This window comes from Neovison vison, chromosome 11 (assembly GCF_020171115.1).
Source record: "Neovison vison isolate M4711 chromosome 11, ASM_NN_V1, whole genome shotgun sequence".
NCBI classification, from domain to species: domain Eukaryota; kingdom Metazoa; phylum Chordata; class Mammalia; order Carnivora; family Mustelidae; genus Neogale; species Neogale vison.
This window is the reverse complement of record NC_058101.1, coordinates 197,350,080-197,377,201: the sequence shown is the minus strand read 5'-3', so window position 1 is coordinate 197,377,201 and position 27,122 is coordinate 197,350,080. Positions and strand designations below refer to the sequence as shown.

The 27,122-nt window shown below is 41.1% G+C and overlaps 2 protein-coding genes across 5 annotated transcripts in view; one reads left to right on the top strand and one right to left on the bottom strand.

Moving 5' to 3' along the window:
• Positions 1–405: 405 nt before the first annotated feature.
• On the bottom strand, positions 406–23,523 carry CASP3 (caspase 3). Its single transcript, XM_044225635.1, has 7 exons — positions 23,410–23,523; positions 11,230–11,294; positions 8,433–8,557; positions 4,877–5,005; positions 4,360–4,535; positions 3,818–3,938; positions 406–2,295 (listed from the first exon to the last, which is right to left on the bottom strand). The coding sequence occupies exons 2-7, from the start codon at positions 11,280–11,282 to the stop codon at positions 2,066–2,068; spliced, it is 834 nt and encodes a 277-aa protein (XP_044081570.1). The 5' UTR covers positions 11,283–11,294; positions 23,410–23,523; the 3' UTR covers positions 406–2,065.
• Positions 23,524–23,792: 269 nt separating this feature from the next.
• PRIMPOL (primase and DNA directed polymerase) overlaps positions 23,793–27,122 on the top strand; it is a 69,286-nt gene continuing 65,956 nt past the window's right edge. For all 4 annotated transcript variants that reach the window (XM_044225630.1, XM_044225629.1, XM_044225628.1 and 1 more), the window contains exons 1-3: positions 23,793–23,967; positions 24,889–24,965; positions 25,309–25,377. The gene's annotated coding sequence lies outside the window, so the exon portion shown is untranslated. The remainder of the gene's footprint in view (positions 23,968–24,888; positions 24,966–25,308; positions 25,378–27,122) is intronic.

The window sequence follows — 27,122 nt, the reverse complement described above, 5'->3', positions numbered from 1 at the left end:
AGGGTGGCCACTAGGGACATTCGTGGTTTGACATACATGTCTCCCAAGTTCTTTTTCCCCTTCTCTTAGCCCCACTGAAAATGGATGTGGTGGAAAATGTCCTTTATGCTGTTACCATTCCGCAAAGCAAGGAAACAAGCAAAAACATGGTCATATTTAGGGACTGTGGTCTCTGCAGACCTGCTGTCCTTCCTGGCATCCTGGTCGTCTTAGGAACAGGGCCCCGTGACAGGGCCTGGGAATTAGAGAGCTCTGCTTATCCTATTCACCACCACCTCAAAATATTTGATGACAAAATCCTGCTGCATGCTTTCTAAATCAAGCTCCAGATCTTGGTTAAAACTGTTTTTAAACTAGAGGTAGCGGCACCATATCAGAAATGAGAACAACAAAAACTTGAACATGTTGGTGATTTAAGTTAAAATTTATATTTTGAAATAAAAAAATTTACAAAACAGTCACACAGGAACACATCTCAAGATACCAGGACATGCCTTATTTACCTAGAAAAAGTTCCACAGGTAAAACAAAGAGTGGTCATTTATAAATGTCAGTTTCTTTCTTTGAGCAAGAGCTAGCTTACCTTAAATGTCACAACTGCAAAACCCCTGAGGCCCCGGGATGCAGCAAGGACTCAGGACCTGCCTGAGGGAGGCCGCCTGCGGGGTGGGCCTCCATGGTGGAGGCTGCTTCCCCAGGCACCAGAGGAGAGGGGAGACTGGTAATTTCTAAGGTCCTGTGTGCCAAGGGCCTTTCATTCAATGAACGGGACATCATTATAATTATCATTTTTTGTACCTTTGACTGTAAACTTCAACAGAAAATAACACGCTTAAAAACTGTACCATAAAATGTGCTATGGTTTCTGCTGTGATTCTTAGCACCTTTGGAAAATTTCCACCTCAGAAATTTCTGAGTTGGTTAGCTCTCTTGGAGATTCCTGCCTTGGGTCGGGGGGTATCTTCCACGCACACTAGTCCATACGGAAAAACTAGCTAGCGGGCCTTTTCCCAAAGCCGGTCCAGGGCTCTGCCCTCATCACACAGGCTGTGCCCACAGTGTCTCTGCTCAGGCTCAGACCATCTTCTAATGACGGAGTGCCCAGCTGATTGATTTATTGTTTTTCATGGCATTTCACAGGTTACTAAGTAAGTTGTATTTTAGTGCATTCCTGTAGAGTTTCTTTAATTCACGCTACTAGCAGCGTGATCGACAGTGTGAGGTTTTTACATAACACCTCTTCACATATTTTGCTGGCATGTGAAGCTCAACAGATTTGGCTCAGGCACAAAGGACAGGATTTGGGTGCTGGCGGATAGCTGCATCTCTGCACCTTGCAGTTCTAACTCTGCCTACCCCTTCTTGATGTTGCATTTAGCTAAATTCCTCGCGAGAGTCAACGAGATTTGCTCACAATTCCTCTGGCAAAATATTTAGTTTCCTTTTCAATACTAAACATGACTTTTTGCAACAAAGACATGCTTGGGCCCAACATCACAAAACCATGCTCTCAGACAAATTACCAAAAAATACAATTGACTGGTCTCCAAATCCTGATTCTAAAATCAAGGTAGGTCTTTAGGACTTTGACCCTGCCCACGGAGCCCCACATTCTAGGATACATTATTCCCCATTAGCATGTCTGTGGTTTGACAAAAATCAGAGTACATACTCTCATAGAGAAGCATGTTAAGATCATTGAAATTTATAATTACAGTGTTTAACCTCTTTCATGATTACTCAAAAATTCATAACAGCATCACTGAAACTTGTTAATTTTCAGGGCAGTTGATTTAGAAACATTTCCTCTCACAACGATTGTACTACTATCCATTTTTATTTATTCCTAATTAAATTCAATTTCGGCTACCTGATTCTGAGTGTGAGGTAGCCTCATAGTTTTATTGCTAGGAAAGTAGCAGGTTCCAAAGTACCCTGTGAAGTATTCGATTAGATTAAAATGAGAGGAAAATACAGGATCAGTTAAACCATTTCCTCACTTGGCATATGAACTAAACAAAATAAAAAATAAAATAAAAAAACCAAAAACACCATCCATCCATCTTTAGTGGTAAAGATACAGTTCTTTTGTGAGCATAGACACAATACATGGAATCTGTTTCTTTCCATGAAAAGCAGAGTCAAGAGAAAAGGACTCAAATTCTGTGGCTACCTTTCGGTTAACCCGGGTAAGAATGTGCATAAACTCAAGCTTGTGAGCATACAGTTTCAGCATTGTGCAGAGTGACTGGATGAACCAGGATCCGTCCTTTGAGTTTCGCCAGGAATAGTAACCTACAAGGCAGAGTAACAACCCAAGTACCATGAGTATCTGATTTTATAGATTATGTATAATCACAAAGGTAAAAACAAGCACAAAGATCCACATGCATTACCAGCCATAAAAAGGAAATAAACACCTCCTCTTGTTTCAGGGGAGATGATGCTGGGGGTGGGGTTGGCATTGTGCATACACCTCTCCTTTTGGTAAGGAAAAAAGAGTGTGAGCTACCTTCCCCGCTGAATCATGGCGAGTTCTCTTGTTTGGGTTTCCCTTCTCATAGGGAGGAAGAGGGAAACATGTGAAAGATGCAGGGACAAACGTGTAAGAGACACCATTTTAAGAGGCATGATATTGCCATCAGATTACTGATTCACCCCAGACATCAACTGCTTATGTATACACACATTTGCATGTCCTAAATTTGTCTACAAGGCATCCAGACGAAGTATGATAAAGACATTACAGAATATTCAAAAACTCTAAAAAAAGAGAACACAATGTATCCATTGTACTTTTTCTCAGATTAACTCTCGGATCTATTGCTTCTAATTCGGAAGTACTTTACTTGGAACTGTCTTGAGGTTAAAAAGAAATCATATTGAGCATATTTAAAAATGTAACATTCTTTAAATATACATTTGTCCTCTATTTCCAAACTTTGTGTCACCCCGAGTTAGCTGTATAATAAATAAATTGCACAGTCAATCAATACTTATTTATAGGAGGACAGGTACAACACAACTGCAATAATATGGAATAACCTATTTCTTTTCCCCCATTCCACTCTACCCTCTCACACACTATCCAGGTTTATTTTTATTATTTTCCATCTTCCAAGGAATTCCTGGAAAATGTGACAATATAGCACATACCATACCGTATCATAAGATTACAATTCATCCCCTATATTACAATATACAATATACAATATTATAATATCTGGCATTAAGTTCATGGAGGACACTGTGGATGTATGCTTTCTTATTTTTTAATTTAATTTTTTATTTTTTAAGATGATTTATTTATTTGGTAGACAGAGATCACAAGTAGGCAGAGAGGCAGGCGGGGGGGCGGGAAGCAGGCTCCCCGCTGAGCAAAGAGCCCAAAGGGGGGTGGGGGCTCAATCCCAGGACCCTGGGATCATGACCTGAGCCAAAGACAGAGGCTTCAACCCACTGAGCCACCCAGGCGCCCCTCTTATTTTATTTTTAATACATTCAGTTAGACAACATACAGTACATCATTAGTTTTTGATGTAGTGTTCAACGATTCATTAGTTGTACGTAACACCCAGTGCTCATCACAATACGTGCCCTCCGTCATGCCCATCACCCGGTTACCCCATCCTCCCACTTTCTTATAAATGCACACCTTCCAGCCAAACTTTGCTTAAAGATGACTTTCTGACACTTCTGTTACCTTAAAATACAGACCCGTTAGCTGTTTATGAATGTGAAAACCTTGGAAACCTTTGGAACACTTGCTCTGTGTTTAGACTCTCCAGGTAACGTCTGTTATTGGTAACTGTCTTACCAGGGGCCGTGGAATAGGCATACAGGAAGTCCGCTTCAACTGGTATTTTCTGACAGGCCATGTCGTCCTCGGCGCCACTGTCCGTCTCAATACCGCAGTCCAGGTCTGTGCCTCGGCAGGCCTAGCAGTTAGAAAATAAGCATTTAAGGGTGCCTGCATGGCTCAGTTGGTTAAGCTTTTGACTCTTGATCTCAGGTCTTGTCCTCAAGGTTGTGAGTTCAAGCCCCATGCCGGGCTCCATGCTGGGTGTGGACTACTTAAAAAAAATTTATTAAAAACCATTATGTGTGTATACATATAATTGTTATTTCTAAGAAATGTAAAGGCTGGGTAAACATGGATGTTAAATGAGGAATCTTTTTGATTCAAGTCTAAAAGGAATATTTATTCTCTATCTTGTAAGTGATAGTTTAAATGAATAAAAAAGTTAAAGTAGTTCGGTAGCTTCAGGGGAAAAAAAATAAATCCATTGGCTAATCCACAAAAGAGCAAATTAATCCCTAATTAATCCTCAATAACTAAGTTGTTTAGGTATAAATTACCTGAATAATGAAAAGTTTGGGTTTTCCAGTCAGACTTCGACAGTAATCCCCTCTGAAGAAACCTGTTAGTTTTTTCAGGTCAACAGGTCCATTGGTTCCAAAAATTATTCCTTCATCCCCATGGCTTAGAAGTACACAAACAAAACTGCTCCTTTTGCTATGATCTTCTTTAGAGACTGGAAAAATGTTTACAAGTAAGGAAAATAAACATAAAAAACAACACAACTTCATTCACCCATCAAGTTTAAATACCATCATATTTAAACTGTACAGGAAGAAGATGAAGAAACTCGAGGACAGAACTGAGAGATCATCAAAACCCACCTTGGGGCAGTTGACATACCTCAAACCATGTTAGGGAGGTAGCATGAGTAACTTTTACTTTATGTATATAAAATGTGGGATTATATAGAATATGGTGCCCCAGTTCTCATGCCTTATTATTATAATTATAGCTATACCATAATATAAAACTGGACAATAAACGGGGGTCATCATTCTTTTAATTATTTCTTACCACTGTCCATTAATTCCAAAATTTCTTCGCATGTGAGATCATTTTTATTCCTGACTTCATATTTCAAGTTCGTGAATGTTTCCCGGAGGTTTGCTGCATCTACATCTGTACCAGACCGAGGTGCCATTCCTTGAAAACAGAAAGGATTACTTATAACTGCATTAAAAAAAAAAAAAATTCCTCAGAAATAAACTATTCAGCAAGTCACACAATCCAGAATAAAATCTTTTCAACTGATAAGAAAATTCAATGACTTTGATCTAACACAAAGTCTCTTTAGTTTCTTAGCATATAAGACACTTCACAACGCAAGCTGTATCAGTGCTATGGTCAGAAGGATATCTTTCACAGCTGCTTAGATAGTGAAAAACACAACTGAAATGCTTAACGAGAGAAGTTCGGTTAAATAAATTATGATTCACTTACATAATGGACTACTGTGTTGCCATTAACATTTCTGTAGACATGACACAGCTTAGTCGGTTGAGCGTCTGACTCTCAGTTTTGGCTCATGTCATGATCTCAGGGATGTGGGATCAAGCACTGCAGTGGGTTCCAAGCTCAGCCCAGAGTCTACCTGGGATTCTCTCTCTCCTTCTGCCCCTCCCCTGATCTCTCCCTCCCTCCCTCCCTCTCTCTCTCTCTCTGTGTCTCTCAAATAAATAAATCTTTTTTAAAAAATTTCCATAGACAAAATTTTGCCATGGGAAATGGTCATTGTATTTAAAAACCCTGTAAAACAACAGGGTCCTACTTTTGTGTAAGAAAAAAGGCTATATATAACAATACACACATCTCACACATTCAGAGGAACTGTATTTTTTTAGGTTCCCAACAATTTTAAGATCCATTACTACTTTAATATGCTTTCAGAAAAAAAAAAAAAAACCCCCAAACCACTACCACATTAATCTTGTTCACCAGGCATCCTGCTATGAGTAATTTCCTTCAACCCTTCCAAACACCAGTGTGACAGTGACTGTGACCAGCTTCACTTGGACAGATGTGGGAGAGGGAGCACAGAGAAGTTTAGGAACTTGTTGGAAGTAATAAGGCTAACGTCAGTCCTGTACCCAGGGGTTCTGGGCTTCAGTTTCTCCTTCAGAGTACTCTCCACATAAATGGACAGATTGACTATACAATGTGCTCAAATCTAAAAATGCCAAAGTGTTAGAGAAGACACACCTTAGAACTGAGTAAATTATAACATGTATTAATACAAAAAAATATTCAATGCCTATGCCCACAAAATATTGTTGATAGAGCATCTCTGAGTAGTGTGACTATGAGTGACTTTAATGCTTTTTCTTTTATTAATCTGTAGTTTCTGAAATTTGTATTATGGCCAGAGGTAATTTTTGTAAAATTAAAATAAGGCCATCAAAGTTTTGACTTTGGAGAAGATGACGACACCATGCAACTATGTGACAAAGAGACTGAATTCTGGTCCTGGGTTGTGAGCCATTTATTTATTTATTTATTTGTTTATTTTAAAATATTTTATTTATTTATTTGACAGACAGAGATCACAAGTAGGCAGAGAGGCAGGCAGAGAGAGAGGAAGGGAAGCAGGCTCCTCGCTGAGCAGAGCACCTGACATGGGGCTCGATCCCAGAACCCTGGGATCACGACCCAAGTCGAAGGCAGAGGCTTTAACCCACTGTGCCACACAGGCGCCCCATAAGCCATTTAACAGTAGAACAGAAAACACAAGACTATCAGGAGAGCACTGTGAGGACCTGACCTTCACATTTCAAAGCAGAAGAAGAGCTCATTTGATTGCTAAAGTTAGACTCCTGGGTTAAGTAATTTGTGGTTATGGCTGTTAAAGAATAGGTTCCACAGTGTAAAATTCTACAGGAAGTGGGCATTATAACTAGCAACGTGATGTAGAGTATCTGATGGTTGAAGGTGGCATCTCAACTTACAGCCAAAAGCAATACGAAGACTTTGGTTCAGATTCAGACACCTATTTTTCCCACTACTCCTTCCCCATAACTATTCTAACACCAAGTTCTGCTTATCGTTCCAGGGCAACCTGGATTCTTCTGGCCATTTTCACCACTGGCCCAATAGAAGGCCTCCTAAATTGGATCTGGTCCTTCTAATTTCTTTAATTAAAAATTAAGTCTAATGTGATCGATATGCCAATTCAAAGAATTATCACAGCATCAATATAAATATAAAAAATAAGAAATGGAGAAACAGCCCAAATGTCCATTCATAGGATAAATTATGCAAATTAAGCAAATGGAATACTATGTAATAATTTAAAGATCTGATAATTATATAGCAACGTGAAAAATGCTTACATTACATTAAGTGGAACAAGCAGAATACAACACTGCTTACATATTATGAATGAAATTAAGCTTTGAAAGAAACTCTCAGGAAAAAAAGAATCAACACATCCACATTTTAATGAACTTTCTGGGATTATAAGGGATTTGATGGTTTATATTCTCTAAATATATATATATATATATTCTGAACCATATCAGTAGAGTCACACCCAGTACAGAGACTGAGAAGAGAGATTTAGTGATCAGGCCATGGGGAACTTAAGAAAGCAGTTTCTGCAGAGGTAGAAAACAGAAAAGAGATTCAAGAGGGATGGAGAGAAGTGAAGATGGCAAGCTTACAGCCCATATTTTCAAAAATTTAGAAGAGATAAAAATCAGATCATAGCTTAAGAGGAAGCAAGGTGAAAGAAAGGTCTCTTTAAGATGGGGTTCTGTCGGGACGCCTGGGTGGCTCAGTTGGTTAAGCAGCTGCCTTCGGCTCAGGTCATGATCCCAGTGTCCTGGGATCGAGTCCCACATCGGGCTCCTTGCTCAGCAGGGAGCCTGCTTCTCCCTCTGCCTCTGCCTGCCATTCTGTCTGCCTGTGCTCGCTCTCTCCCCTTCTCTCTGATAAAAAAAAAAAAAAAAAAGATGGGGTTCTGTCATTTTTGTGGGGGGAAAGCAAAAAGTCAATAGAGCAAATGAAGATACAAAGAAGTGAAGCAGTGCTTCACTGGAAGGAGGTGGACTCAGTTCAGACTTTGGGGTGGGGCGTGGTCAGGCACACACCAAGGCCAAGTCCCAGCTCTGCTACTAAACGATCTGTGTGAACTCTGTGTCAGAATTTTAACCTTTCTGCATCTAATTGTGATTATTTTTCTGAATTGTTGCAAAAATTAAATGAGATAATACCTACGAGGTGCCTCACACAGTTCTGGGAAAGAAAAATATACTCCTCCTTATTTGTTGCAATCTTTCTGTTAGAATGAAAGAGGGAGCAGAAGGATAAAGAAGCAAGAGTTCTACAGAATTTGGGGCAGGAGAGCCAACATACAGATGGGAAGCTAGCTGTTGGAAGAGGGAGAAATTCTGATAATGGGCAGAAGATCAAGAGTTCGTGATGGACTATGTGTAGGGTCCTGCTCCATCTTTACTTTGTGGCTATTCTGTGTTATTGTTTACTAACGAATAATATCAGTTCTATTTTTCATATTATACCAAACGTAAATGGTACAATATTTGAAGAGGACTAAAAATTACGTTAAGGTACATACCAGTACTTCTGTGAAAGTTCTTATTATTAATTATTATACATAAACCCATTTCAGGATAATCCATTTTATAACTGTTGTCCAAGGACATTCCAGAGTCCACTGATTTGCTTCCATGTAAGATCTTTCTGTTTGGAAATCAAAAAACAGTTAACAAAGGTAGAAATGATCGATGCTGCTGTTCACAGTAATACAAATTTTATAATACATAAGAACAGTTCACATTTGTTGAATGAATGTCAGGCTTTGTGCTATAGGCCTTTCCTGATTTAAATTTCATGAGAAACCATTTCACAGATGTGGAAATGCGTACCCCGAGGCTCAGTGCTGAGGGTGACACAGACACTGTCAGAGCCAAGGGTGAGCACACCTGTCAGACTTCAGAGTTCAGGTTTTTACTCTCTACATTTTAAGTTTTCCTCTAAATTTTTATAAAATTTCACCAAATGTATTTTATAGTTTAAAATTCTTAAATTTCTTATAGCTTGTGAGATATTTATCTCTCAAGGTTAAGAGGAAGATCTTAAAAATACCCTGAAAATGAGAAGAAACTGAAAAAATGCAAATACATCTCAAAGCATGATATTTTTCACCATTCCTAAATTGTTCTTTAAACACTATGAGCTGAACAAATTAACAGTTAATACACAGATCACTGTTGTAAAGAATTGGAAATAGTTGTCTGCAGGAAACTTATCCAAAAACCTGTTATCTAGACCACGATCAAAAACCTTTTTTTTTTCAAAAAAGCCAAACATTAAGTATTTGAGATTTGCAGTTCGTACAGTCTCTGTTGAAGCAGCTACTCCATTCTACTGGTGAAAGTAGCCCAGGATGACATGTAAAGGAATGTGTGTGGCTATGTCCCAATAAAACTTGACCAAAATAGATGGCAGGCCTCACGTCTGATCTAGTCCAAGGATCAGGACACATCAGGTCTAGGGTCACCAAACATCAACACCTCAAGTCCACGTCCTCATGCATTTAACCCAAGAATATTTCAGATTATATACAATTCTATAAACATTGTTGGAAAAAGATTAAAATAGTAAATTAAAGCAGTCGAGGTCAGAAACAACTATATTTAGCTAACAATGAAGATCCCCACATTTTACGGGTGAGAAAATTTATGCTCAGAAAGCCAAGTGACTTGTTGAAAATATATAAATGGTGGATCCCAGAACTGTAATTCCCCTCCACCCCTGCTGCCTCCTTAGGAGGGAGAGCTCCTCTACCAGCAAATGGATAGCTGCATGGGGAGGGGGACATGCCTGACGCTGAGCAGATTCAAAAGCCAAGGAACACGAGCATAACTTATTATCGGATTGAAACAGACCTAAATCTGTTTTGAGCTCCTGTGCAATTTGCTATTAAATTATATTCTGTATGATATGAAAAGGTAGGAAACCTTTTAAGTCACTTAAAAAGGTTTGAAAAATAAATAAAAGACCCCAAACCTTCTAAAATGAGATTATATTTCAAAAGTTTAGTTTCTGGGGCACCTGGGTGGCTCAGTGGGTTAAGCCTCTGCCTTCGGCTCAGGTCATGATCTCAGGGTCCTGGGATTGAGCCCCACATTGGGCTCCCTGCTCGGTGGGGAGCCTGCTTCCTCCTCGCTCTCTCTGCCTGCCTCTCTGCCTATTTGTGATCTCTGTCATCAAATAAATAAAATCTTTTAAAAAACTAAAAAAAAGTTTAGTTTCTAATAAATCTCTTCAGTTAAGCAGACACTGCTAAATCATTATTGGTAACCTGGTGATTGTTCTGTAATACTTTTGTTTAGTATGAAGATCACTAAATAATTACTGTGATTTTTGTCCAAAATAATAATACCGGGTCTCAGAAGAAACTTTCAGAATTCAAAGTTCCACAGGGGATCCCAAGTGGATAATGACATGAATTACATTAATGGTGTTTACATCTGATCTTTATCCTTTCTCCATCTTCTGGTTATGGGAAGCATTAATAAGCAAACTACTGGAAAGAGGAAGACAGAAAAACAGATGGGGCAAGATCACCTAAAAGCAGGCAGTTCTTCCCCAGACTCAGAACTGGCATTTCATTTTAGTTCTAAAACTCATAAATAGGGATGTCTGGGTGGCTCAGTTGGTTAAATGTCTGCCTTCGGCTCAGGTCATGATCTTGGGGTCCTGGGATCGAGCCCCGTGTCCGGCCCCTTGCTCAGCAGGGAGCCTGCTTCTCCCTCTGCCTTCTGCTCCCCCTGCTTGGGCTCTCTCTGGCAAATAAATAAACAAAATCTTTAAAGAAAAAGAACAACTCATAAATAAACAGAAAGCCAAAAAATCTCCTCCAAACACAAAAGCTGTCATCCTACAGACAGATTTTGGGAGGCACAGAAGAATTGAAAGTTCTGCCTCTCCTAAGGCATCCTTCTGCAGGTTGGGGATTCTGACTACGGGGCAGGCGCTGTACCTCATCGTGCCTTGTGCCCTCCCCACAGTATCATGAAAGTTTGGTTTGAAAGACGAGATTCAGGGAGGATAAGTTAACACGTGCAAAAGCCACGCAGCTGCCAAGGGAGATGTCAGCTGGTTCTCTTGAGTTTGAAAGCCCTTTCTGCTTCCCCGTTCCTTCAAGTCTGCTGTATTACCTACACATCTTTCCTTCATTATAAAGTATAGAAATAGAATATTTTTCTATTAGAAATATATTATAGAATAGATTAGAATACCTATATATAGAATATAGAGTATATATAGAATATATAATAGAATATATAACATAATAGAATATATAGGAATATATTATAGAATAGAATATATCCAATAGAAATACTCACGTTTCTGAATTTTTAATGGATTTTGCATCCACTGTGTGTTCACTGTTCTCCATGGATACTTCTAACTGGAATATAAAGAAGACAGGAGTTAATCTGTCATTAGAAGACCACTGCATTATATTAATTATTCCAATGCTATATATGGACATTTTACCACTGGTATTACCACTCCTGGCTCAGCTTCTCCTCTCTTGTTAAAGGTTTTTGGGGGTCAAACCTGAGAGCTATAATCCTTTCTAAAAGTATGTGCAATGTAGTCCATTTCTTTCTCCTTTCTTTTTTAACTGAGCTATGAACTTCATTTAGTGTACAGGTAAGAAGCACACAGCTTAATAAATATTTACATTTATCCACTCCCACCATATCAAGATACAGACTGCAATTTGTTTCTCTCACAACAGATCAGGTCATTCATTGCTAAGAACTTAGTCTTCCAAGGCCGCACAGTCGAGACGAAACCCAGAAACTTCCCATCACAATGGTATAGCTCACATGCTACTATGCTACAATGCTTTAGATTCTCAAAAGATACAGCATCAGGAAGTCCAAACTTCCATGTAATCTTTATTCTGAAACTGGGCTTGAGAATTCCACCTACTCATCTAGGGCGGTAGAATGGCCAGGGAAACCTGGAAGAGAGAACTAAAGTTTCTGCTTTCAGTCTTCCATCAGACAATTCCAGTGGACCTGACACGGTGAGCGAGTCCTTATGATCGGAGCAGCAGGCACCCACGGAGGACTTAATAGACAGCAGGCACTGTGCTAGGCATCTCATCTTTCCTCTTCCCAACACTCCTGAGAGTCAGGAAACCCGATTTCTAGTTATTAAATGACTCTGTCCACAGTCACAGAGCTAAGTGACTCAGGCCCTCTCCTTCCACTCTGCTCTGCTGCCTCTGAAGAAGTCAGTTCCTTACTACTTGTCTTCTGGAGTTCTCCCATGTCTTCTCTGGCCTTCCAGAAGTAAAAGTACTTCCCATGGCAATCTGTCTCCCTAAATGAAGAAAAGAGAAAAACAGACCCCCAAATTCTTGACTTTCTCCAGCCTCTAGAAGCCCTGGCAACCGCAAAAATACAAATCAAAATACAACTTTAACCTGACTCGTATAGTAAGATCAGAAATCGTAAAAGGATATAAAAGCCCATCAATAGGTCTCAGCCAACCACAAAAGCCTTTACAGAAAGTCCTAGCATTCCTCACCACTTTTAAATTTTAAAAAAAATTTGTGATACATAAATCTACCATCTTAACTATTTTAAGTATATAACTCAGTAACATGAAGTACAGTTACATTAGTGTATAGCTATCACCACCGTCCATCCCTAGAACTTACTTTTTCATCATCCCAAACTGAAAATCCCTACCAAACCCACCCTTTTCCTAAGCCCAAAGCTAAGGAGACCTCTTCTGTTCTCCAAAGCTAATTTCATTCCTGCCTTCTCCCTAAATACCATGTGAACCTATGATGAGAAAAGATGGAGACAAGAATATGGAAGAAAGGAAGTATGACCATTTCAATTCAACCACAGAGGAGAGCAGTGTTTTACTTCCTCTCAAAGCCAGTCTTTCTTTTGCTTTTCTAACAAAGACTCTGCTTTTCTACCATCTTGTTTCCTATAGGCTTTCTAGAAAACCAAGGGAAGATGGTGAATACAACCTTAGTGAGCACATGCTTTGTAACAGGTATCACTGTAGGCACCAAGATGGAGTGGAAGACAAGACAAAGTTCTTACCTTCAAACTTTCATCCTAGAAAGGAAGAATAATTACAGATTGATAGTAAGATTTCTGACACTAATTGGGACCACGAAGAAAAGAAAATGGGGTAAAGTAATAGAGAGACTGGAAGTATAAGCTACTTTAGCTAAGCTGGTTGAGGAAGCCATCTCTCGAGTAATGTTTATATCAAGACCTAAATGATACAAAAGTTATCTTTGCTGGGAAGGACCAAGAAGTACAAAGTCCCTGAAAAAGTTTGGGTTATTCATGGTACAGAACAAAGACCATTTTGACCAGTGCATGGTAGAAGAAGGGAAGGCATAAAGAGAGATGAAGTAGGGAAGGTGAGATCACATAGGGCCCTCAGGAGCCAAGAGCGGCTTTGGTTTTATTCTGGTTGCAAGGAAAAACCATTGGTGTGTTTTAAGCAGAGGTGGGACGGCATGCTTTAAAAAGATCACTCTGGCTGCTGAGTGGAGAATCAACTGTAGAAGACTGGGGTAGAGGCACACAAGCCAATGGAAAGCCTTACAGAATAGTTCTAGAAAGAGATGATGGTGGCTTAGATTAGAGCTGATCACTGGATATATGTAGTTAAGAGTCTGGAACTCAGGGAGAGATCAGTACTGGAGATACACAGGGCACTCTGCTATTTACAAGGCCAGCCTGAGACTAAGAAGGATGACTGAAATGAGGAGGGGAGGTAAGTGGGGAGAAGTCAGATGAATGCTGTATACCAAAGCATGCAGAAGTCTTTCAAGGAATTTTCCATGCTTTAAATTTGCTAAGAGTTCAAGTCAGTTGAGGACAGACCATTGGCTTTGGCAAGAAGGTCATGGGTATAGTGGGGATTATGAGGAAAAATTGTCTAACACCTGGAAATGGGCAAAAGTAATTATTGTATACCATTTCAGTGTGGTGCTGGGCATGGTCTAGAAGAATCTTGAGGATTCGCTGACTTTATAGCGTGTCTTTTTTTTTTTAAGTTCTTATTTAAATTCTAGTTAGTTAACATAGAAAGTAATATTGATACCAGCAGTAGAATGTGGCGATCACTCACTTACATACAACACCCTGTGCTCATCCCAAGTGCCCTCATTAATACCCATATGCATTTAGCCATCCCCTCCCCACCAGCAACCCTTCTGTTCTCTATAGTTAAGACTCTCTTATGGTTTGCCTCCCTCTCTTTTTCCACCCTTCCTCCATGTCTTGTTTCTTAAATTTCACGTTTGAGTGGAATCATATGGTATTTGTCTTTCTGACTTATTTTGCTTAGCATAGTACACTGTAACTCATCCATGTCGTTGCAAAAGGCAAGATTTCATTCTTTTTGATGGCGGAGTAATATTCCATTGTGAGTATATATGTGTGTTTGTGTGTGTTCACACATAGCGTATCTTCTTTGTCCATTCATCAGTCGATGGACATTTGTGCTCTTTCCATAATTTGGTTATTGTTGATAATGCAGGTGCCCCTTCTAATCAGTGTGTTTGTATCCTTTGGGTAAATATCTAGTAGTGCAATTGCTGGGTCATAGGGTAGTTCTATTTTTAACTTTCTGAGGAACCTCCATACTGTTTTCTAGAGTGGCTGCACCAGTTTGCATTCCTATCAACAGTGTTAAGATGGTTCCCCTTTCTCTGAATCCTTGCCAACACCAGTTGTTTCCTGTATTGTAATTTTAGCCATTCTGCAGGTGTGAGGTGGTACCTCATCTTGGTTTTGATTTGTATTTCTCTGATGGCTGTGGTTGAGCATCTTTTCATGTGTCTGTTAGCCATCTGAATGTCTTCTTTCGAAAAATGTCTATTCATGTCTTCGGTCCATTTCTTAAGTGGATTATTTGGTTTTTTGGTTGTTGAGTTTGATAAGCACCTTACAGATTTTGGTTACTAACTCTTTATCTGACCTTGTAATGACTAGGTTATTTTACAACTCTGTAGGAAATTAAGTCATAGAAAATGGATAGCCATGCTAATGGTTCTTGCCTATAGCAAAAAAATGAATTTTGTCTTTCAATGATACTGATTTTTGACCTATAGAAAAATGACCCTTCCAAATTATGTTTCACTGCCCTGTAGGATATTAACCAGTTCTGCCTCTATTAGCAGATTCATCTCAGTATACCTAACCATCTGTTTGCTCTTCTAATTCTCCTTTGAACTGGTCTTAGTCTCTTACTGGTTCTATTATTAATTAAATAAAGTACCTGAAACATATTTATTCTACATTTATACAACAGCCAATTTTCAAATATTATAGTTTAAAAGGATCAATGTTATGGCAGTGGGTTAGGGAGAAAATGGGAGAACAAAAAGGAGTAAAGAGAACACAAGTGAGCAAGCAGTTTTGCAGGGAAGGGGAAAAGAGAAATGGCATAGGAGCTGGAGGGGGACGAGAGGTAGAGATTTCTTGCTTTGTTTGGTTTTGAAGATGGGCCATGGAAGGCTTGCTTTCATGCTGATGAGAATGATCTGTGTAAAGTGAGAAATTAATAAGGCAAGAGGAGAGAAAGTTCCTGAAGGAGTGAAGGATTTGCAGATCTCTCACCTATGGGGAGGCCTTAGTCTCAGCTAAGAACAAGTAAGGGTTCATCCCCCAGAAGGAGAAGGAGGGCAAACTATTGGGGTACATGTGGAAGGAGAGCGAATGTGAGGCAAGAAGGATGAGGTACTTCTTATAAGATCGCTTCTATTTTCTCTATATTTAGAAGATAAACTCTGAGACAAGAATCCCAAAATGTCCAAGGTGTACTTTCATGTATATTTACCCATATATTATAATCAAGTAATACCAAAAACCAATCACATACAATGCTAGCAGGGGTGTGGGAGATCGGCATTCTCATACACTACTACAAGGGGCATACATTGGTATTATCTCTTGAGAACATCTTGCTATGTCCTCCTATCCCTCAATAAAAACTTAGAAGTTTTGATCTGGTAAAATTATACTTCTAAGAACATAGTCTAGAAAAAATAACCCGAGGGAGTGGGAAGAGGAGGGAAAGGGAAGGAGGGGAGAGAAGAACATTGAGAATTGAGAATAATTACGTTGTGGTATATCCATACGTTAGTTAAAACAGCTATAAAACTTTTTTAAAGAACTAAATTATGCAGGAAATGCTTATAAGGCTAAGTAAAAATAGGTTATAAAGTTTTATAAAATAATATAATCTCAATTTTCTATACAAGAAAAGACCCAAAGTAATTATCCAGCATCTTCACACATTAACCTATCATCCAACAGTGGCTATCTCTGGGTGATGGGATTACTGGCTACTTATTTACTCCTTGATATTTTCCTGTATTTTCTACAACATCTATTTTTTTTTTAACCTAGAAAATAGTAACAAAGTTTATCTTATAAAATAATATCTATAGGACGGGATAGATTGCATCAACCAGGATTGTGTGGTCAATTTCAACCTTCAGCCCTGTTTCAAGAATGACAAAAACGGGAATGCTACTACTATGAAAGTAGAAATCTCGGGGCGCCTGGGTGGCTCAGTGGTTTAAGCCTCTGCCTTCAGCTCAGGTCATGATCTCGGGATCCTGGGATCGAGCCCTACATCGGGCTCTCTGCTCAGAGGGGAGCCTGCTTCCTTCTCTCTCTCTCTCTGCCTGCCTCTCTGCCTACTTGTGATCTCTCTCTCTGTCAAATGAATACATTAAAAAAAAAAAAAAAAGAAAGTAGCAATCTTTTCTTGGCTGCTCTGTACCATGTTCTAGTCTCCCTCTTTTTCTTTCTTTTTCTGTTTCACACATACCACAAACATAGATTAAGTACAAGAAACCTCAAACATTCTTAAACCATAAATATAGAGCCCAATTGCCCCATGCATGCCAATTCTAACTGGGCAGACTATAATGCAAAACAATTATCCATCCATGATTGAAAAAACAAAGTTGTGGTTAAGTTGATGAAGTGAGAGAATAGTTACAGAGTGGCTAACAATTTCAAACCAGAGGCAAATACATAGTAAGTGATTTATTGTTATATTACAGTCCATAAGAAAATAATATTATCTATGTTTCAAGACTTTATGACCAGCCTGTAGTAAATCTGGAATGAAAACAGAATGGGGGCATCTGGGTGGCCCAGTGGGTTAAACCCTCTGCCTTCAGCTCAGGTCATGATCTCAGGGTCCTGGGATCGAGCCCCACGTTGGGCTCCCCTCTCTGCCTGCCTCTCTGTCTACTTGTGATCTCTCTGTCAAATAAATAAAAATAAAATCTTAAAAAAAAAAAAACAGAATGGGAAAGAAGACTTAATAAAAATGGAAATTTCTAAAGCTGAACCTAGAGCTCCTGCCATGTCCTTTCTGGCCCCAGTTTGCTTCAAATTGGCCCTGTGGATGGGTTTTCCAAACGTAGGATACACAGTATGTGTTCAGGACCCCCTAAAAGCTGATGGGTTCCCACATATGATTGAGGTCTTTAAGATCTCACGTCAAACACTCCTGCAAACAGTGCCACAATTCTTAGACAGAAATACTAACTCCTACCAACCTTTTATCTCTTGCCAACAATAAAGCTATGGGATGAAACTATGTTACCCTTATAGAAACTTTAAATTTAAATAGTGCTCTGCTTTCCAGAGTTGTTTTTTTTTTTTTAAAGATTTTATTTATTTATTTGAGAGAGAGAGTGAGAAAGAGCATGGGCGAGGAGAAGGTCAGAAGGAGAAGCAGACTCCCCATGGAGCTGGGAGCCTCATGCAGGACTCGATCCCGGGACTCCAGGAGCACGACCTGAGCCGAAGGCAGTCGTCCAACCAACTGAGCCACCCAGGCGGTTTGGCTTCTTGGCTCATATCAATGTTAAGATTGCACCTAAATAGTAGGTGATTTTTAAGTACTCACTTCCTTTTCATACATTTATTGAACTTTAACCAAGTCACTTTTAATAGTTAAAGAAAGTTTCATAAAGATCAAGCCTAATACAAGTAATTGTAATTTAATGATATTTGATATTAGGCATGAGATGGACGATTTTGTTTCAGTAAGGCAGTTGGTGGCTGGAAGGAAAAAAATATGAATTCTTTAGAATGAGATTTAAAACAGTGTCTTATACTATATGATAAGGATTTCTCAGGAACACGCACTATGAGTTTCATTGCTTTCTTTATCAGTACCTGAACCATATATATTGCAACAGGATCAGCTGACCTTCGTATATTATCACAAATTTACACGGTGGTAAATAAAATCCCCATTGCATCAGACATGTGCACATTTACTCTCTTCTTGTCACCATCTGCTTTTTCCACATGGAAACACCACATCCACACTCTTGGGAGAAAGAACTTTGGTTCTTGCAGAACTTGTCACACTTAGCATTACGTCACCTCCATTAGCTAATGCCAGGCTGAATACAAATTATACTGGGGATGGTGATCTCATCTTAGAAGGATAAAAAAATGATCCCTCAAGGGAAATATTTAACACTCTCAGTGATCACAGGACTTTAAGTTCTTAGAACACTTTCATTTGACAAAACATAAGTAAGAAAACATACCAAAAGCGTTCAAAAAATATATCCTAGCACAGCAATGAAATTATCACTGATTCTCCCATACTGATGTATGTAATTTTTTCCATCAACTCAGGATGCTGCTGATAATAAAATACATTTCTAAACATATATTAGATCCTGGAGAAATTGTAATAGACCAACTGGCATTAGATGGCAATTAGAACTGGGGTCTTAGACTTACTTTCCTAGTTCCTAGACCCCTTTAATGCTTGCCACTGAAGCTGCTACAAACAGATCTTCAAAAACAAAAACAAAAACAAAAACAAAAAAAGGTTGTCGGTATAAATGTATGGTCACTCTAAAATAGGTATTTAAACATTTTATGCTGTTTTCCTAAACAAGTGAAAAGTCATAATGTTTTCCTATTTCTATTCTAGTTAGCCGACTAAAGAGACCATTGTATATTGCAATAATGCAGTAAAGCAGGATAAATGATCTACAGTGAAGGCAGCAGAATGAAAATTAATTTCTAAAACTGAAATTTTGATATCAAGTTATAAAGTGTTAAAAATTAAGAAGCCCACAAAACCCTGTTATTATAAACGAACAGTTTGAAAGTGTGCCTATGGTAGAGATTTCAAAATAAGACATTAGATGAGTAAAGTTTGCCAGATTCTACTCTGCTAACTTGTCACACAGCAGTAGCCTACTCCTAGGGCCTGCCTAAAAGGAAGCTGAGGCAAAGGATAACGCCTGGTTTGAAATCTCCAAACGTGACATCAGAATGAATACTGCTCACTTATGAATCATCTATCATGGATCATGGGTCTATCTAAAAAAAAAAAAAAAAAAATTATGAGTAAAGATTTACCAAAACACATAGCCAAAGAAATGGCCAAAGAATCACAATGCCTTATGTGATTTGAGGGTTCTGTACAAGTGTCATGTACAAACAGTTCCTCTTGATGCTGGCTCATCTGGGCTAGCCTCTGAGCCAAAAGGTACTTTTACTTATTTAGGTACACATTTATTATTTACTCAGGTCTTTCTGGCTAGTCCTCAAACCGGGATCTGTCTGCCTTGAGAGGGCAGACTCCCACTCCTCCACATGACTAGGGTAATACTCTCCAGAGTTTCAAGGAAGGAAACTAAAATCCATAACCTAAAAGCTCTCATTAAGATGAGACAGAGAACAAAAAGAACATGACAGAAACGGACAGCAGAGATACTGAAATAGTAAACGCACTTACTCTAATTAATGAACAAAATAGGAATGACAGTTATGGTGTTTTTGATACCACTGGGTAATCTTCTAAAAGTCAAATATCTGGTTTCATGTTATTAAGATATTTTCTATATGCCTGTAAAGTCAAAGTGAAGCCTTTCCATTATGACTTCTGGGAAGGTTATAATTTTGCCAAGAGTTTGAGAAACATCAGGATTGTATTTATGACCTATTAGAGGGGCGCCTGGGTGGCTCAGTGGGTTAAAGCCTCTGCCTTCGGCTCCGGTCATGATCCCAGGGTCCTGGGATCACTTCTCTCCCTCTGTCTGCCTCTCTGCCTCCTTGTGATCTCTGTCTGTCAAATAAATAAATAAAATCTTTTTTTTTTTTAAAGGACCTATTAGAGAGGACAAAGTCTCAAAAGCAGTCAACATACCCAGATTTAGTCACTTAAACAGAAAGAACAGACTTCTCACAATAGTTTGGATAAGAACAGATTTCAGCTGTAATGTACTAGAGGTTTTATTGAAATTCATTCCCATCTGGTCTTTGAATTTCTCTGGGGAATTTTAAGAATCACCAAATTGGACATTGCCATTAGACCTGGTAGTCAATCTCTTAATATTTACTTTGTAATTAAGGTGAAAAAACACTGAGCATCAAGTAAAATAAAACAGAGTAAACTAAACTAAGTTCAGTTGTGCCGTACAAACAGATCAAAACATTCTTTCCTTTTCTCTGGAAGGGCCCCAGGACCAGGAAGACAGGCTGGAATTGTTTCCCCACGGTTTAAAGTCATATGTTGCATAAAATAAATATAGAATGAAGGATCTTGGATGCCTTTTATAAAAATTACAACCTCTAGCATCTCCTCCCTCCTGCTCAGAACCACTCCTCTGCAGAAGCACATTCTGGTTTACAACCACTGGATTAAAGAAACCCTGCCTGCCAGGGAAGGTTTGAAACTGGGAAAAGTCAGAGTCGGTAGTCAGTAGTATTTATTCATTTGTCACCGGCACTGTCATAATTTATTGAACTGTGTGCAGAGCACTGCAGTAAACCTGTGTATGGAGTTGTGGTTGGAGCCAAGGAGCCTGTCCCTGTGTGGGACTCACACCTGGACTCCCTTATTCAGCTCCACAAGGGAACTGCCACACAGTGCTCAGTAGGGATCAGAGTTTATCTTACTCCACACTAATTCAGAAGCTCTATAAGCAATATGCAGGTAAGAACAAAATAGGCAGAGAAGTAACATTATCTAGCTACAAAGCATAGTCAACAGACATCTCATTTTATCCCAATAACCCTGTGAGGTGTGTATATCTGATTTATGCCTAACTTATGAATGAGCTAGTAAGTGGCAGCCTTGGGACTTGGCCTTGAGTGTTCTGACAACAAAATACCTACCTCTTCCCCTCCACTACATTTGTTACATGTGTACAAAACACTATCTAACAGTCTAAGAATTCCCACCTCTTTGTTGGGGTGCAAAAACCAGTGCTTCCCCTATTTGAGGCAGAGTTTAAAGATCTAATAGTAGGCACCAAAATTGTTTTAAAGCCATACATGAAAATAAAGACTGCCTTTTAGCTCTGGAGGGGGATGAAGCAGTAGATTGTGTGAAATTGGTTTTGAAAGCAAAACAGTAAAGAAATACTGTAACTGCCTATATCAGATAACACGTCAGTTTCTTAAACAGGCAGGAAGCAAGGCCCTTTTTAAAGAGCAAAAGCAAATCTGATTTAATTAGGTACAATGGTTCTTTTCTTTTAACTGTGAACAGATTTTATTGCCACACTCCAGTAATTGTTCATTAAAACACATTCTAACTTTCAAAGCCTTTTTTTTTTCTTTTTTTTGCAAAAGAGCAAAGCAAAACCAAAGCTCAAAATCAGGTGGTGATAGGGAAGACTTAAGCTTTACAGTCATTCTTGGAGATCATGTAACTCCAACACAAAGTGGCTGCGCACCACCTTCCTTAGCACCTGTTACTATCTTGCAAATTCACATTGTCACAGTGACTCCATATTTCACTTCTACCATTTCTTTCTAATTCTCATCTTTTAATTATACTTTGCTAAGTAAACCCAAAATAGGTTTATGTTTTCTAGATAGGGCATAATTATTAAAAAGCATAATATTGTAGTGTGGGTATTACTTGTGCCAGACCCTATATATATATGGAGAAAAACAATAAGGAACAACAAGATAACAAGATAAATATAGTCCCTCATGGAATTTGCTTACAAACTATTAGGGAAGAGAGTAGACAAGCAACTGCAAAGGATATGCCATTTGCTTTTTATGAAATGTAGGATGCAAAAGGAACTCATAATAGAAGACTTAACCTTGAAGTACTTAATGAGAACAGAAACGTAAGTGGGAGTTCCTCAAGTGAAAGTGATGCAATGAAGGGAAAGAGGGAATGCAGAGTGTTCCAGGCAGAGAATAGGTCTGAAGATCAGCCTGGCTGTTCAGTAAATGAAATGGTGATATAAAGAAAGATAAAACAAGGGAGGGGACTAAGGCGCCAACCTATGCTTGGCTTTGTTAGCCTTGTTAAAGGGTTGGAGTTTGTCCTATGCCCAAAGGAGCAGCCTTCTAGAATTCTATTTTATAAGGATCATTCAGCTTGCGCTGTGAAGAATGGAATGGAGGGCAGGGGGAAGGGTCTGGAAGTGTGGAGGCCAATAAGGAGGCTGCTGTAGCTAGCTAAGAGCCTAGGGTGGTTCTCAAAAATGGAGAGGAGTGGACAGAGCTCACCAATATTTAGGAGGTCCTGGTGGCTTGATGGCTAATTGGGGAAGGAACAGGGAGGGAGAGGCAGCTGAGAACGCTCATTTTTGGCTTGGATGCCACTTACTGAGTACAGGGACAGGGGCAACTACTGACTGCATGGCTTTAGAACAGACCCACTGAAATCAAGAGGGAGGAGGGTTGGGAAAGGCAGCCTTTTCAACATGGCCTGAGGGGACTTTAAAGCAGCTCCCAGGTGACTTTGGCAACAAATACATAATCACAGGGAAGAACTGCAAGGAATTATGGAAGCCTGCGGGTCTGAAAAGGAAATGGAATTCAGTGGAATTTACTTCTCTGGAAAACTGAGTCACACAATCAGCCCGAAAAAATCTAGGCCCGAGACAGAGAAAAGCAGCAGAGACCAAGCCCTCTTCCAGTAATAGGAGGATCAGTCCGCGACTCTCAGCAGCACCAGGCTCGCCTCCCGCCCTCTCGAGGCTCCGTTTTTTTGGCGCGGGTCATCCGCTCCTCTTTTCCCGACCCAATTTCAGCCCAAGGTCCCAGCCACCCTCACTTCTCAAGCATCCCGCTGCCTTCGGCTCCAGCTCCAACCTCCTACCACCCGGCCCCGGCGCCCCCCACCCTCACCCCGGGGCCCCGGGGCCAGACTCTTCTGCAACCCAGCCTCGACGCTCCCGGCCCGGCCTCTCAATCCTCCAGTCCTCCGGGCTCCGTATCTCCAGCCAGATCTCCGTTTCTCGGCCTCCACCTCCCCTGGTCTCGCCCACCCCCTCGGGTGTCTCGCTAAGCAGGCTTCAGTGCACGTTCTCGCACCCGTCGTGGTGCCATAACAAAGGATCCGCTGCAAGGACCGTGCCCACGTCCTCCTCCCCGGAGCAGTTGCAGGCCGGGGCAGGTCGCCGGGGCGGGCGCAGAGCTTGGGAGGATGGAGGGAGCGGGCCCAGGGCTCCCTCGGCAGGAAGGGCCGCGGCGGGAAGGGCGGATGGCAGCACTCACCGCACAGCCTCCACACAACAGCCACGTACGGATTCCTCTCGCACTCGTTAGGCTTCCTAAACCGCAGCCTCTGCCCGCAGCCCTAAAAGGTGTACTCCTGGGAGGCCCCGCCCATAGGCCCGCCCCCTAGGCCCCGCCCCGGGCCCGCTCCCTTCTTCTCGCTGGGGAGACCTGTTCCATCAGCCCAGGCGCTCTCCCGCTCCCACCCACCCATGCTGCTCCCTCATAGGCCCGGCGCACTCTCTCCCCGCCCCCCGCCTGCCATATGCCTCTTCCTCATAGGCCCCGGCGCACTCCTCTCCCGCCCCCGTGGCCCCTATGCCGCTCCTTCATAGGCCTGAGAGTCCCTTCCTGTCGGCCCGCTCACCCCGCGCTGTGGCCTCGCCCTCGCGCCTGGTTTGAAGACTGGTCCCGCCTGCTGCCCCTGAGCACCGGCGGGTTTCCGCTCATGGCGCGGGGTTCTGAAAGTAGGAGGGACACCTGAACGCTCCGCGAGACCCAAGGAGCAGAGAGGAGGGAGTCAGAGGCGGGCCTGACGCCCGCTCAGACCTCCCGGAGGTAGGAGCAGGTCGCGACCCGCGCTGGGAATCTGTACCTCCCCTGTGGTGCCGAGGCCTTTCCTTCGCTCACCCCCCAGTTCCCTGCCCCTTAATCCTCCTTCCCTGCGCTCAGTATTTCCCCGCCTGTTCCGGTTCACGAACTGTGTTCAGACCCTGATGCAAACAATGCGTCGTTTTCGCAGAGTGTTATCAATACAATCGAGCACCAAATTCTGCATCAAACTTCCAGAGGTTCAGGACATCCTTCGAAGTCGGGGACCCCACGTTAGCAGCTAGCCTGCCCCTAGCATTTCTGCCTATCCGGGTGAAGGTCAGGGGTGTAGTCTGCCCATAAATAGACGTCGTCATGTGTGTGTGTGTGTGTGTGTGTGTGTGTATAGACGCCTTATAGATGTAAGGCAGCCCCTTGTGAAGTGCTCAGTACATTTTTCGCAGTACATTTTCTTATTTTCTCCTTCCAACAACTCCTGGAGGTCGGAATCCCAATCCCCACACGGGTTTAAGAGAGTTAACTCATTTGCGCCTAACGAAAGCAGAATTACCTGAGTTCGATTTGCATCTCGAGAACACCTGGGCCTTTCTTCATCCCTCCCAAATTGAGAGAGGACCAGTGTTTGGCAGGCGCTTTTTCTGCTGCAGTAAAACTGGAGACCAGGACCCTCTCCAAACCCTACCAGTGGTTTAGGGCGCAGTTCTTCATAGGGAGTGTGGTCGCACAAGCCCTGTCACCCCGCTGGGATGCCCACACCCCTTCCAGTGCTAAGCTCTCTTACCAAAATCATACGTCAGTGAAGGCAGCAGCAGCGGTTTTCTGTTTTCCTGTAGATTGTACTAATCAGTCTAGTTGAGACTTCATTATAGTAAAAGGGTTGGCTAGAGGCCGTGTCTTCTGACTGAATTCTGTAATTTCTTTTCACAGAATTGTCGCAGAGGTGGCGGACTTTGATCTGGGCCTCGAAGAGGAAGAATTTGAGAAAAGCAGGTGAGGCCTTCCAGGTAAGAGAAATAGGTGGTGGTACTGGGTCAGGGACAGGATGTGATCCTCGCTGAACAATAAGAAATAAAATGATTAAGTGGTTTCGATTCTGGGGAGACAGTAAAGTGGCTTACAATCTGGTCCAAGTTCTCGAGGGAGTTTGGACTTCTTGGGGTAAACTGAAGTGTGAATTGAGTGATTTTCTGAATCATTAATTAGTGTCGCTATGGAAAGTTACAAGCCAGGTTTTAGGGGTGACTAGTGTGGCAGAGAGGCTGTTTGGATGGGGATCCTGTGGGGATGGTAGAAAGGGGGAACTGGAAAAGAACAATAGGTCATTGTATGTTTTCTTATCCCTTACAGGAGATTTTTGGGAAATCATGAGTTACTTCTGTTCAAGCATTGAGAGGCAAAATGACCAAAGTGGAAAAGGTGAATGTACTAATTTGGAATGTACTCTTAAGTAGCAATATTACTATAAGTGAGTTTTAATCACATACTTTATTACGAATATTCCAGCAGTGGGAGAAATAGTATAAATGTATTCCAAGAGGCCATAAGGGATTATGTTAAGAAAATATTGCCAGGGGCACCGGGGTGGCTCAGTTGGTAGAGTGTCTGCCATCGGCTCAGGTTGTGATCCTGGGGTCCTGGGATCGAGCCCCACATCTGGCTCTCCGCTCAGCTTAGAGTCTGCCTCTCCCTCTTCCTCCGTGATCTCTCTCACTTTCACTTTCTCTCAAATAAAATAAAAAAAAGAAAGAAAAAGAAACTATTGTCAAATACCAGAACACAACTAAATATCCAAACTGGAACATACATGCCAGAAAGCACAAAATACTGATAAATCTGTTCTCAGGACAGAGGGAACAAGGGTTGACTTGTGATAGACAAAAGAGGAAGGAAGTTTTCCCTAGAGACCAGGAATCATGAAGCATGGGCCATCTATTGCAGCTGTTCCTGAGGTTCAGGCCATCAGGTATCTGAGATAGGCATATCTAGGCATAAACCTAGGGAAACCAGGGCTACTGAGGTTGGCTGTCTGTGTCATCGCTCTACCTCCTTCTCTCTGCCTCTTCTCCCACTATAGTTCCTGTAAAAGGACTAAGCCAGCCTTTCTTCTAGCCTGACCACCTTTAGTTGTAGAATCAATATTGACCATGATTGAATGCAGTATTAAGAAATGACCGTGGACAGGTGGGGAAGGGGGGCACCTGGCTGGCTGAGTGGGTAGAGCCTATGATTCTTGACCCTTTGGTGTGAGTTCAAGCCCCACATTGGGCATGGAGTTTAAGAAAGGAAGGAAGGAAGGAAGGAAGAAAGAGAAAAAGAAAAGGAAGGAAGGAAAGAAATTAACGTTGTGGTGCATTGTGAAGAAATAAACAATAGAGTTCTTAAACCCACTATTTTAAAAAACAAATATTTTTCTGTCTTTCTTTTCTTTTTTTTTTTTAAACAACAAATATTTTTCTTTGGAACTTGGAAATTTACCAAAAATAGTTAACAGCCCCTTTGTGCAAAGGGGTTTTTGATGTACAGTTATATAAAAGAAGGACGACAGTCCTTCCCCACCAGGAATTAAAAGCATTTCCAAAATGGTGACATATTTCTCATCCCAAAGGATAGGGATGAGGAATATGATAGTCCAAAACCAGAATGCCAGATGCCTTTCTCGTCTCCATTTCCTTTTCCTTTTGTCATTCAGCACTCCTGCTTCAGTAGTCCAGCCCCCAGCTGTCTTCTGACCCTCGCCCCAGCTGTTAACATTTTTGAACTGTTCAGACAACATGAGAGCATAACGTATATTGAATTCTTCTTTTTCCTTTGTTGTCATTGTGGTTTCTTCGGTCCAGGAAGCGTCAGACTGGTTTTCCATTGTGTCTCCATGACTTTCATGTATGGCTTCCTTCCCATGGTTATATCAGTATTTTTACCAAATCAAAAGTTTTCTGGATGTCCGTGTCACTAAGTGTGAACATCCACGTGGTTATTCTGTCAGTTACTGATAAGATACTAGAGCTATAAATCCTATCTGATTGCATTGTGTTAATTTTTTTTTAAAGATTTTATTTATTTGACACAGAGAGAGACAGCGAGAGAGGGAACACAAGCAGGGGGAGTGGGAGAGGGAGAAGCAGCTTCCTGCTGAGCAGAGAGCCCAATGCAGGGCTTGATCC